Source organism: Charadrius vociferus, unplaced genomic scaffold, assembly GCF_000708025.1.
Source record: "Charadrius vociferus isolate BGI_N301 unplaced genomic scaffold, ASM70802v2 scaffold15, whole genome shotgun sequence".
Taxonomy (NCBI): domain Eukaryota; kingdom Metazoa; phylum Chordata; class Aves; order Charadriiformes; family Charadriidae; genus Charadrius; species Charadrius vociferus.
This window is the reverse complement of record NW_009650064.1, coordinates 6,696,850-6,710,459: the sequence shown is the minus strand read 5'-3', so window position 1 is coordinate 6,710,459 and position 13,610 is coordinate 6,696,850. Positions and strand designations below refer to the sequence as shown.

The following is a 13,610-nucleotide window of genomic DNA, read 5'->3' as shown; positions in this document are numbered from 1 at the left end:
AAAGACCACCACTAAACCATGTCACTAAGCACCACATCTACACGTCTTTTAAATACCACCAGGGATGGTGCCTCAACCGCTTCCCTGTTCTGATGCTTGACAACCCTTTCAATGAAGAGTTTTTTCCTAATATCCAATCTAAACCTCCCCTGGCGCAACTTGAGGCCATTTCTTCTTGTCCTATCACTTGTTACTTGGGAGAAGAGACCAACACCCACCACGCTTCAATCTCCTTTCAGGTAGTCGTAGAGAGTGATAAGCCTCCTCTTCTCCAGGCTAAACAACCCCAGTTCTCTCAGCTGCTCCTCGTAACACTTGTGCTCCAGACGCCTCACCAGCTTCATTGCCCTTCTCTGAACACACTCTAGCACCTCAATGTCTTCCTTGTAGTGAGGGGCCCAAAACTGAACACAGTACCTGAGATGGGGCCTCACCAGTGCTGAGTACAGGGGGACGATCACTTCCCTAGTCCTGCTGGCCACACTATTCCTGATACAAGTCGGGATGCTGTTGGCCTTCTTGGCCACCTGGGCACACTGCTGGCTCATATTCAGCTGGCTGTTGACCAACACCCCAAGTCCTTTTCTGCCAGGCAGCTTTCCAGCCACTCTTCCCCACGCCTGTAGCGCTGCATGGGGTTGTTGGGGCCCATGTGCAGGACCCGGCACTTGGCCTTGTTGAACCTCATACCGTTGGCTTCAGCCCATCAATCCAGCCTGTCCAGATCCCTCTGAGGAGCCTTCCATCCCTCAAGCAGATCAACACTCCCACCCAGTTTGGTGTCATCTGCAAACTTACTGAGGGTGTACTCGATCCCCTCATCCAGATCGTTGATAAAGATATTGAAGAAAACTGGCCCCACTACTGAGCCCTGGGGAACACCACTTATGGCTGGTCGTCAACTGGATTTAACTGCATTCACCACAACTCTTTGGGCCTGGCCATTCAGCCAGTTTTTCACCCAATGAAAAGTACACCTGTCCAAGCCATGAGCAGCCAGCTTCTCCAGGAGAATGCCACAGGGAACAGTGTCAAGGGCTTTACTAAGGTCCAGGTAAACAACATCCACAGCCTGTCCCCTCATCCACTAAGCACGTCACCTTGTCATAGAAAATCAGGTTAGTCAAGCAGGACCTGCCTTTCATAAACCCATGCTGACTGGGCTTAATCTCCTGGTTGTTCTGTATGTGCTGCGTGATGGCACTCAAGATGATCTGCTCCATAACCTTCCCCAGCACCGAGGTCAGACTGACAGGCCTGTAGTTCCCTAGATCCTCCTGCTGGCCCTTCTTGTAGACGGGCGCCACATTTGCTAACCTCCAGTCAACTGTGACCTCCCCAGTTAGCCAGGGCTGCTGATAAATGATAGCAAGTGGCTTGGTGAGCACTTCTGCCAGCTCCCTCAGTACCCGTGGGAGGATCCCATCCGGCCCCATAGACTTGTGTGTGTATAAGTGATGTAGCAGGTTGTTAACCTTTTCCCCTCGGATTATGGGGGCTTCATTCTGCTCCCCATCCCTGTCTTCCATCTTAGGGGGCTGGGTACTCAGGAAACAAGTGGTCTTGCTATTAAAGACTGAGGCAAAGAAGGCATTAAGTAGCTCAGCCTTTTCCTCATCCTTTGTCACTGTGTTTCCTCCCGCATCCAATAGAGGATAGAAATTCTCCTTAGCCCTCATTTGTTGCTAATGCATTTATAGAAACATTTTTATTCTCTTTTATGGTTTCTATGCAATTTGTGAACTCTCGTGGCTCTTCAGCACACGGTACTTGTGGCATTATGAAACAAAACTTTTATTCCAAAACGTATCTGGTCGAGTTGGGAAGTGTAGTTACACTTGCTGGCTGTGAAGGATAAGGCACAGTCTGAAGCAATTCTTTGAATCTGGCTTAACCTCTCTATTACAGATCCTCCACTGTAATTACTGTGCTGCCATATTATGTCAGTGCTTCACTGATCCCAGTGGGAAGCTGGAACTCATCTAGAACTTTTAGCATGTGTCAGACTGTTTCTCTGATCAATATGCTCTTTTTTTTTTTTTGGTAAAACTTTCAGAAACCACTCTAACTTGTTTCTACAGCCATCTGTAACAACTATGAGAAACTTTACATAGCGCAGAGCATTTCACTCATTAGAAACACACATGATAAAATCCTAACACGATATTGATAGAAACACTAGTACTGTATGTCAGAAATACTTTAGTAATACACTGTGGAACAAGAAAATTTTGGTTACACATTCAACTTTTTCTGACAACCAGAGGATGCTTAAAGAAACTTAAAAATCTGAATCTTACTTGGAGCATTTGGATCGTGGCGAGGTTTGTAGCTTTGAGAATCTTTAAGTGCATTCTCTTTAGTATTGGATTGAGAGACAGTTTTGAATGGTTTACAGAATGGTTTCATATTAGTTTGAGATAAAGCATTTGTGACTGTGTCATGAGTCCCTATTCCAGCCTGAAAACACCTGCCACTGCTGAAGTCATCTGCTGAAATTACACCCATCACTTCAATTTCTTTTCCTCCAACCATCAGTGTTTGGCCTTCATCAAGACTGTCTAGCTCTTTAGATTTATATCCAGTACCTAAAAGAATATAAAAAATTAGCAATTAGGACAATACAGCAAATACTACTTCAGTACTCATCTGCAGGAAGGAAAAACAAAACTGTCAACAGGTATCTGCTTCTTAAATATTTGAATTGTTACACATATGAACTCATAAAGCCTTTCCCTCCTTAACAGAGCTTGACAGTTCAGTGCTAATAATCAGAATTAGATACCAGAATATGTAAGCAAATATACTATTATCATCATCCACAATCAGTTCTACTGAATGTCAAATATCCATTTAATGGAATTTACAAAACCAGCCCCATATCATAAAATCTAGCAGCTTGCTTTAGTTTTAAACTTGCTCAAAACTAATGATCATTCTAGGTCCTTTTTCCTTCCTTTCATGCCCTGACATGAACACCATTAGCCTCTCCTGCTGCTGATCTAAATAGAATATTCTACTTTTAAAATCATTCTAAATTACCTTTTTATAATTAAGGACTCATATGCATCTGAAATCTTTCCTTCTACATATGCTCTGAAACATATATGCGTGATTTTTGCCAGGATTTATCGATCAACTCAATAGTTTGCTCATTCAAAAACCTATCAGGGAGCCGACGCGTTTTTCTATGTGCCCTTGGGGACTCTATTGGGTGGGCATTCTCAGAGTAGCTACCACATACTATTAGTCTCATTACAAAATACAGCTGCAGCTGCAGCTTTCTTTTAAGACAAAAATGTAGGAAAGAATGGTGGTTCCTTCTTTTAAATAGCACTCTATTGGTTGAAGCTCTCACATAAGAAATGGGAGACCTATATAGTTTCTTTCCATAACTCAGGGAGCCACATCTGTACCTCAAAATCAGAAGCACGAAAGTTCTTTACTCCAGTTGTTGAATTTGTGCCGCTTTGAATAAACAGGCTTGGATCTTTAGTTGAGCCACAAAAAAAAAAAAAAAAGCATGACTCTGTAGACCAGCAGTTAAAGCACTCACCTGTGAAAGAGGCAAAAGTCCCCCAGGTTTTACACATTTTATCCAACAAACACTACATATAAAGACTGCTGGGAGCTGTTTGCAAAGCTCAGGTCTCCCACTTCGAGGAATGTGCCTTTCCCAAAGGGGTGGAAGGTGAAGATCTGGATTTGAATCCCCTTAAGAGAATAAATTTACTGAGGTGTTTCACAGCCTAAGCAAGTGCTGAAAAAAAGTCTGGCCAAAAAAAAAGGGAGATATTTTTCTTCCCCTCCTCTAAATGCATGCAAAAAACACGCAGTGAATCTTCTTTGGTTCTTGAAAGGAGAACACTTGCTTTCAGGAAAGAGCTGAATATGAACACAAGAGAATGCACATGCATCTACGTCAGGCACCTGGAGAGGGTATTTATGACCTCTCCTTTGCTCTGCATTTTTGTTTTCTCTTATTACCTCTACAGAGCTTCAAGCTGAACATACTGAATGCAGGTGTATTCAAGAGGATCTTTTGGATTCCAGTCTGAAGAGTCTAATTCTAAGAGAGGACGGGCTTTAAGGATAGATGGGAACTTAGGAAAGGCAAAAAGCCAACCTACAAAGCTCAAACACTTATGCAGCTGCCAGAAATTACTGTTTCTATACCATACAGCAAAGTACAAGACAGCACTTCCTAAATTCTTTGTAATACATTATTAAAAAATTAGGACATTTGCAGTGGAGAAAAGCAAGATGTTCTGCTGCCTCAAAAACAAGCTATGGCCTGTGCTGGTTTTAGGTGGCCATGCGCCTTCTTAAATCCAGCCCTGGTATGCCTAAGTAAAAAAAAATTTAAAAAATCTTCCTTTGCCCTTTTCTTCCCATTTAAAAATAATAATCCTGGATGCTTATTCACATCCACTGTAAAGTTCCTAGTATTAAATGCAATTTTGGAGGTAAGCACCGCTACCAGACCTTTCCTTCTCACTCAGTGGGCTTGGAGAGTAATTGCAGAAATTTAAAACTTACACTGCTTAAATTGGTCAACGTATTATTTTCTGTGAAAAAAACGAGCATTGAAAGCAACTTTGAATGGGCAAGCTAGCACCAATGACATTGGTGTCATTGTGCTCCCTGACACCATCAAACACAGCAGAAAGACTTTTACCAGTGAAAACCCAGAATATTCATTTTTCTATTGTGTTTTCTGCTAATTCAAGAAGACAGGACTTGAAAAAAAACCACAAGAACAACAGGGTGGTGGCTGAAGCATTCCAGGCATTACTTTCTTTCTCTCTGCCTTTTTCAAAAACAAGCAAGTCTGTACATATATTGCTTTGCTATAAATAAATGCTAATTAACTTCTAAGTCACAGGCTGATTTGCAACGCAAAACTGCCTGGTCCTAACAAGGCTCACAATGTCATGATTGTAACAAAAGAGCAGAGAAGCCATCTCAGCCCTAAAATTAATCAAATTATGTTTTGTAGCAACATCGTCCAATCCTACTGCCTTACAAAATATCTTTGGCTCAGTTAGCAAAGTAATTCTTGCTTTTCTTTCAGTAAAAAATGACTGCTTCAAGTTGACTGCAGCCTATAGTTTGCAAGTCTTATTTTTAACTCTGATATCAACCCAAACTGTGTCTTACAGTAGCAGCTGCTGCTAAAACTACAAGACTAAAAATTGCTACACAGTTGACTTTGGCTGGGCTGGAAAATGATTCTGTTTGCTTGTCTTTCCGACAAAGATAATATTTTTAGCTGTTTGACTGGCTGAAAAGTACAGATCCAACCTCTGACATTCCTGGTTGCCATACTACTGACTGGAACACCTACAAGAAACTTAAGTGTATATCTTCCCCTAATTCTAACACCTTCTCCAATGCATTATGTGAGCAACCAAAATCAACTACTCATCCCTCATTTGGCATCTCTGCTGAATTAGTGCAGCCAGTCATTTCCAGATCCTCTCCTTCGACTAGCATTTGGTGTTTCTGTGAATAACGTTATTCAGCCTGCCCCAGCCTCCCCCATGCATCTGCCTTATAAACAAGAAATATAAAGTTTTCTTTCCGCCTCCTTCTCACCCCCAAAACCTACTGTTTCTTCATCCTGTGGTCAACATTGGTATGGAGAACTCCAAATTATGTGAAGAGCTGTGTCTGTTATTCAAAGCACAGTAATTTTAAGCCAGGTGTTCACTTACACAAGTATGCAAATCTACAGTACCTCTTCCAAGTCTTTGCCTTCCATATCTTTTAATATGACTGACTTTCCTTTTGTAATAAGAACAGCATCGCCTTCCCACTTCTTGTGCTTTTTCTTTGATGCCTTACACCACACAACACTGAAATATTTCGCAAGGCAGTCAGGTTCCTCCTGAGCTGCTGCTTCCTTTGCTGTCCCTGATGCTGGCAAATACATTGCATCTAAAAGGGAAATAAAATAACAAAGAGTATTTCAGTTTCTCTTGATGAATCGTACAGTCATTTGCATTTCAAACAAATCAAGGACAATCTATGCATTCATCTTACATAAACAAAGTGGTGTGTTTCCTGTCCTGGGCCGCTTATGGTAAGTTTGGACCAAGACAGAACAGCACATACGGACTCATCCTGAAATAGGAACCATTAAATTGTTTTTGGAAAGTATGCACTCTCAGGAAAAACACATTACTTGGTACATTAATAAGCAAGCTCCTGATTTGACATACAAGACTATGAGAGTGGAAAAAGGATAAAAGGAAAGGCTGGGAAAAAAAACAAAAGGGAAACAAGAATAGGAGAAAATGAAAACAGGGTCCTGGTGAAACAGTGCTGGGCAATGTGCTGGAAGCAAGGACAGGAACACCAAACTCAGGAAAGGGAGCAAAGGAGGCCAGTAACCAGATCTGAGGCTGAAGTCATTAGTACTAAATGGCAGCATAACCATAACTGTAATAATGCAAAAGATTTCTTCAACAGCTTTCCTTATACCCTTTAAAAATAAGTAATTGTGCAAATCTTGAAACAGACCATGTCTTGAGTTTGCAGCAACTCAGATGTTGTCAGTAGGCTTAGACTGATTTAGATTTGTCAGCATTTACCTAATTATAAGTGTCACAAATGTAAATATTAATAGGAAATATTTAGGTCAATAAGGTTAATCAATAGAACAGACAGCAGTGGATTATAATATCGATTAAAAATAAACACGTGCTTTCAAGAGTTATCAATCTGACAAGAGTAATGGTAGAGAAGTCCCCAGCATTACCTCAAGGAATATCTGTAGCATTCCTTTTCAGCACATGCACAGCTTCAAAGGGAGAATCAGACTAATTTTCATTAAAATATCCTTGCATGCTGGTTAAAGGCTTAAATCGGTTTGCTCCTTTGATTCCATCTGGGATTCAATGCTATACAAATGTTTTACAAAAAGTGCTTATGCCACAGACTAACCTTTCCAAAATTTCCAAGTGTGCTGGTATTTAAAGGAGAAGCAGCGAGAGTAAACTCTTGCTCTCAATAATGGTCCAATAAAGAGGCAACTTTATCACTTCTACATGAAGTCCACATATTCCTAGAACTCTGAAACACTCAAAAGTTACATGCCTAAAACAAGTGCAATTTTTCAGATTAGCATTTACTAAAAAGGTATCATCGAAATGAAAAATGCTGTATTTATGGAATAGAATTTTCTTCCCAAAGCTCTCTAAAAGTTTTATTGTCCGTATAGAACTCTACGCTAACACAGCGCGTAACGTAGATAGGATTTCCCATAGATGGATGTTTCTGCAGGGCATTAGCCAACATCTGTAGTGTTTCGTATGACAGATGCCCCCCTCATCTCCAAGGGGCAACAGAGCAGCTACTGAACGCTGGCACATCACAGAAGGGGGAGAAAATGGAACAGAGCATCTCTTTTTAAGAAGCAGGGGATTCTTTGTAGATGAAACCTGGGAAATGAGCCAGAGAGCCAGAATAAATCCTTGCAGTTTTGCAAAAGGTACAAGAGCTCTATTGGATCTTCAGTAATCACAAGTGATAAGATTTCAAGGAGCTTAGGGGAGGGGGGGGAAGAGAGAAACCCCATACATTGCTAAAAATACAAAAGACTAATTTAATTCTATATTGAGTTTCTCATTGTCAACTGATTCAACAAGATAAATACAAGATTGTTTTCTCTTTGCTTTTCAAACTGATTAAACTCTTTGTTTAATCAGCAACTTCTTTCCTTGTATTAAGATTTTAAGTAACTGTTACTGCAAGAACTGGAGATTTCATTGCAGAACCACCTTCTTCTCTCTTGAAGAATGGCCATCATAAACAAATGACCAACTCCTTGTGTCCTCCACTGACCTCCCACATGAGTTTGGTGACCCCTGAGATCTGTTTTATGGTCATTGCTCTTTTACTCAGGGAGTCCTGCATGGTAGTATCTGAATCAGCCGTAGATTAACTTTCAGATCAATAACAATTCTTCAAACTCTTCTTATCCCTACTTCATTTAAAATAATAAACCCAATAATTTAGGCACAGGGACGGAAGATGCTAGCATTTTGTAATAGTGACTTTTGCCAAAAAGGATTTCTAAAGCAACCTGCCCCAGTGAGCAAACTGGGCATCAGTATTCCGTATAATACTACAAGTTCCTATGGGAAAACTGAAAAATAACAGCCTCTGCAATGCTCAGATTTCTTCCCTCAATTTGTCTTCTGAATTATCATAATTTCTGTTTATAAAAATATCCAACAATGATTTGTTTCTATGCTACGTAAAAATATTCTCCTTTTACCTCTAACTACAGTAGAGTTTCAGATAAAAGTGTTAAGGTATTTGTCTTTTTTAAAAAATTAAACATTTTTATGTAAAAATAATTACATCCTCTCAAGATTATCTTCCATACAATTTCCTTGAATAGATAACCTAAACCTGTGCAATAACAGTGCTGATCAGGTACTTGCATTCAACCTGCTTGTTATCTTGCCATTTTTGTTTCTATTCAGCATCACACCTACTTGACTTCAAAGATTTACCCCACTGCAATAGCAGAATATCCAAATTAAGTAAATACAGTGCCAGAAACTTTTCAGAAACTGAAAGAAGACTGGTATGGTACGCAGAGGGACTAAGTTCAGTGTTTGATACAGGGGTACAGAGAGCAATGGTTTCAACCGTAAAACCCTTGCTGCTCACTGACTGTAGACAGTATCTTAAATAGAGCTGGGTTTGCTGAGACCCTGGAAGATAAACTGCAGTTGGAAATTCCGAGCCCTGCTGTTAATCAGTTTAGACTAAAAATAATAAGTAACAGGAACTACGCGTACACCGTAGTTAAAGATCAGGAAATCATGTCCACTCATTTCTCTCCCAAATAGCAAACTGCCCAGCCTGGTTTCTCTAACCATGAAGAAACTCTAACGAGTGATGTGTCTTTCCTCCCAGAATGAAGGGCTTGGGAACTTTAACGATGTGGCTAATAAGGCTTCAAAAAGCTTCCACAAAATAAAAGCTTTCTCTCTAGTTGAGAAAGCAAAGGCTTAAGTTTCAAGACACAAACCATAGCCTAGTTGATATGAGGAAAAGTTTCAGCAGCCTCAGGAAGGTGATGATTTACAGAAAGCGGGACAGGCTCCAGGAGAGGGGACGGGGAGCATTCCAATGGCAAACTAGTTTAACCAGTTTCTGATGAGCAGGATTTACAGAAAATGCATTGATTAAGCGCGTCAGGTTACTCCCAATGCACCAAGAAAGCGGCCGCATTACGAAAGACTACACAAGGTAACTCAGACGTGCATTTCCAGTAGACAATACACTGTAGCTTGCAGCACTGTAAATAGGTGTTGCCGTAAGGAGCGCGGCATGCTCCAGTGAGCAGGGCACCAGACACCTCGGCCTGAGGTGTGGCTTAATGGATGGCTTAACCCCACGGGCGGGCGGCAGGCAGGCAGGCTGCTGCCAAAGCCCACCAGCTCACCTTTCCTTCCCTCTGCTTCCCATCCACCAGCTGCAGGCAAGCCAGCTCAACGAACCCCAGCAGCAGCTACAGTCAGTACAGGGGAGGGATACGTGCGGTGCAGAACAAGGAGACTGGGAGGCTGCCCCTTTTTTCTCTGGCAGCCGCTGTTAGGTTGGGGCGATTTTGAGACCACGGGACCTGTCAAGCTACCCAACACCTCCATACCTGAACTTCCACGTTGTAAGCGTGTACGGAACGATGGAGAGTTTTCCCTCAACTGCTCTGAATCTGCTAAATAAAAAGCATTGTTGAAATGCAAAAATTGTAATTTAAAGAAGACAGCTTTGATTCAAGTTGCGCTCTATGGTGCTACGGAATTAAAACGAGGTAGGCAGAGCCAAAAATCTGGACTGAGGTAAAAGGAGATTCGGGCTCTGAATGAATCGCAACCAAACCTGGATGGCAGTGCTCTGCTGCAGCCTCTGCAGCCACTCCGCACGTGTGCCACCAATCTGCTCCGCAGAGCCGCGTCACCTCCATCTTCTGAGTAAAGGAAGCAATCAAAAAGTTCCTTAATCAAATTAATTCATAGAATTTAGAGAACAGATGTGTACATAGCAGTTAAATGTCTTGTTCCATATGAAAGATCTGTATGTCAAACATTCCTAAGATATCCCAGGAATATTTAAAGAAACAGAAGACACAGATAGCATTATCCTTCATTTGCAAAGCAATTTCAGTCTAATGATAAACTTAATACTAAACCAACATGTAAATGTATATTAGTGTGCCTCGAAGATGGAAACCCATGTAATAACTCCTCTCTACAGCACTTCTATGAGACTTTTATGAGGAGCACAACCAGCAAGAGTTGAGCTAACTTGCCCTAAAATCATAGGAATCAATGACAGCTGGGATTACATTTCAGAGTCACTTGATTACAATAGAGTGCTTTGTACACTTCTTTTAAACAGAAAATGTATAATATCTGATTTGTCTTGCACACATCAGCATCATTAGCAAACTCACCTAAAGACTGATATTTCAAGCAGGAATATTTTCTTTGAAAAACACATCATTGTTTTACATCCAAAATTATTTTTAAACAAAAATGCAAATGACCAAATATATTTTAATATTTGTAAACATCTGTGTCAAAGTCACTTTACATGCATAGCTTTCATCTGAAACTCCAATCAAACTAGCCTCTTGATTGCTGAATGTGGATTACCACGGGGATCTCCATTAGGAGATCTTGCTTTACATAGCTGATAACTTTGCCAGGCCTTCATCAGTCCATCTGACATCCTCCATGTAAGCTGCCTCAGTTTAAGCACGCGTATCTACACGCACACACAATGTCCATAAAAAATTTCAGTGAAAGTAAAATCACTGTTTATGAGAACAAAAATCACAGATTAATACAGGTTTAGTCACAACAAACTATTACTCCTTGTATAAGCTCTAATAACTCAAAACTCTGGAGAAGAATCTAAAAATCCGGGGAGAATATAACGCTCCTTTTTTCTTTTGGCTGGGGCAAAACTTTTTCCATTCCTGAAAGCTAAAAGCTCTTGGAAATAAATGCAGTTTGCACATTCTCTGCAGCTTAATTTCCTGAGGATTACACACTGGACATGCTCTAACTGAGGCTGAGAATAGCTTTCTCTGTAGTCACAGCTCTCACTGCTCAGACCAAAGCTGGGTCTCTTCCAACCATGGCAGCGGGGAATTTCTCCTGGTCTCTCTCCTTAGGAGAGACATCATCTCCCCTCTTGACACGAACCAGTGAAAGATGGCAGAGGGGACAAGGACCAGTTACAAGGAATTTGGGAATTTGGGAAAAGGAGCCTGAAAGAAAGACTACCACTAGGAAGGAAGGCTGATGTTAAACTGGTGGAAAACTGACAACTGGGTAAAAGACCGTAAGTCAGAGCTGTAATCAGTGCACATCAGGGAAAGTCTAGAAACTAAGCAGGGAGTAAAAAGACTAGGAAGACAAGAGATTATTTTAGGACAAGGGATGGGGCAGACCGGGACTGGAGTCCAGTATGAGTCAAGCAGCAGAGAGTTGGGATTTTCTGAGCAGGATTTTCTGCCCCTCATCTCTGTCATCTCAAAATTCAAAGTTCACTAAAAAACACATGGCTGGAAGCCACCAAGGGAAATCAAGAGAAGACTTGAGAGGAAGAAATGAGAACAGGAGCTGATTAGACAGTGACAGGGGGAAAAAAAAGTGAAAAGTGAGAGTGGAAGTAACTAGCTAGGGACAGCATGGCATTGCAACATAAGACGTCAAGCAGGTGAGCCCAGAAGGGCACTCAGAGCAACCCAACCTCCTGGTAAACAGGGCCCACTCCTCTTCCCCCATCCTTCTAGCTCAACTTTTTCCCTATTTCAAATTTCAAGCCTACCAAGGTAGTCTCAAAGGTAGACAACATAGAACTGCTACAATTGTTACACTGTTCCATATAATTATACAGAATGGGATTCAGCAGCTGCTTTCCATGTGGGTAGGGTGGGGGGAGGACAACAAGGGGAGGTTTAGGTGCAAATAAGAGATGGAGGCAATTAAGCTTTTGAACTGGATCCATTTGATTGATCGTACCCTGTGAGACAAACCCAAATCAATTCTGAGTTTAGGACTGGTGGAGGATCCAGAATTAGGCAAATAAGTTCTAGGGGACAAGTCGGTGAAGGCAAAGCAGGAGCTAAAGCATGGATCATCTTACTGTTTTCCCCCAAGTCCCTTTGGTACTTTCTGCTCTTCAACCTGAAAAATTTTCAGTCTTTCAGTTTTTTGCTGTCAGCAAACACATGCAAAACTCACTGGGCAAAACACTATATGCCACTATATTAATGGTCTACGCTGAATTCAGTGACCTCCTAATGCAGTCATTCACTTTATTATCCCAAAGGGTAAAGATAAGAGTTTCAACCTTGCCTGTCTTACATAGATGAAAACATCAAATTATATGGAATAATCTGTTTAGAAACGTTAATTTGCTCTAAAAGCCAAAAGATTAACATCTACAACCCCATGATACAAAACTAGGTCACACCCCCACCCTGCACCCCAAACCCCAGCTTCCACTAAGCAAATAGTTTTAAGGTGGTGAAGTCGAGCAAAGTTTGGAGATGTGAAAAATAACACTGTTCCGGTGACCTGATCTGCCCCATTGTGCCTATGCATTAATGATAAAGTCTTTACAGAAAACATGCTGCACTACATTGCCGCGGAACCTCTTGCGGGTTCAGGGCAGAGAAGGGAGCTGCTCGGCAGAGGCAGGAGAAAAGGGGCTGCTGCTGCCTCCGCCATCCCTCGGCTGCTTTGTTGCAAACTGCAGAAGGGCTGTGTGATGAAGGAGGCTGAGACTGCAAGGACAGAGCGCCCACTCTCGTCGTTAGATAAGGTGAATGGTGCCTTAGAGAACGGGATTTTACCTGCATGTCTTCCAGAGGTCCTCTGTGGTGTAAGGAAAGTCATTTAACCCAAACTTTTCAGCTTTAAGCCTTTGTTCCAGTGCCTGACTTGTGATTCGGTCTCATTTGTAGTAATAGTGAACACTCACAGGTGCAAATGGAAGTTGTGGTTTGGAAAGATTAACTGTACGGTACACTAAAGCACTGAGATAATGCAGTCCTACCTGATTCAGTCTGAACCTTCAGTAATAACGGGGCTTTTCGGTTTTATTCTCTCTGTGCCTCAACTCCTGCATTATCTCCTAGAAAGTGGAGATTATACCAACCTCTTATCTCACAAGGATGTTGTCAATGTAATTACATCTGTGAAGCACTCAGATACTATCATGATGGGCACCAGAGGAAAAAAAAAAAAACATTAGCTAATTAATTCAAAGTAGTTTGACTAGTGTGCTGAAAACAAGGCATAAGTCCATAACTGAACAAAGAGGTGGAAAGAAAATACTGAATGGTAGATCGCTAAGTGGACACAGTCCATTCTGTGAACTGAAATTGGCAAGGAAGTCCACAAAAATATAATCCATAATCACGTAATTAATTACTATACCCAACAGCATGAGCAGGCTGAATTCAGGTTGTACGTATTTGCAAGTTTTGGGGTACTTGTGTTTGTAACCTTGATTTTCCTTTCAAATAGGAACCTTCCATATACAATAGAGATAGTACATGGACTTAATCT

General features: G+C 41.4%; 1 protein-coding gene across 1 annotated transcript in view; it reads right to left on the bottom strand.

Annotated features, from left to right (window-relative positions):
- Nucleotides 1-13,610, bottom strand: part of RAD54B (RAD54 homolog B (S. cerevisiae)) — a 68,734-nt gene that overhangs the window by 21,379 nt on the left and 33,745 nt on the right. Inside the window, exons 3-4 of the mRNA XM_009891847.1 lie at nucleotides 5,742-5,940; nucleotides 2,301-2,590 (exon numbers count right to left, since the gene is read on the bottom strand). Of these exons, the coding sequence (XP_009890149.1) occupies nucleotides 2,301-2,590; nucleotides 5,742-5,940 (489 nt within the window). The remainder of the gene's footprint in view (nucleotides 1-2,300; nucleotides 2,591-5,741; nucleotides 5,941-13,610) is intronic.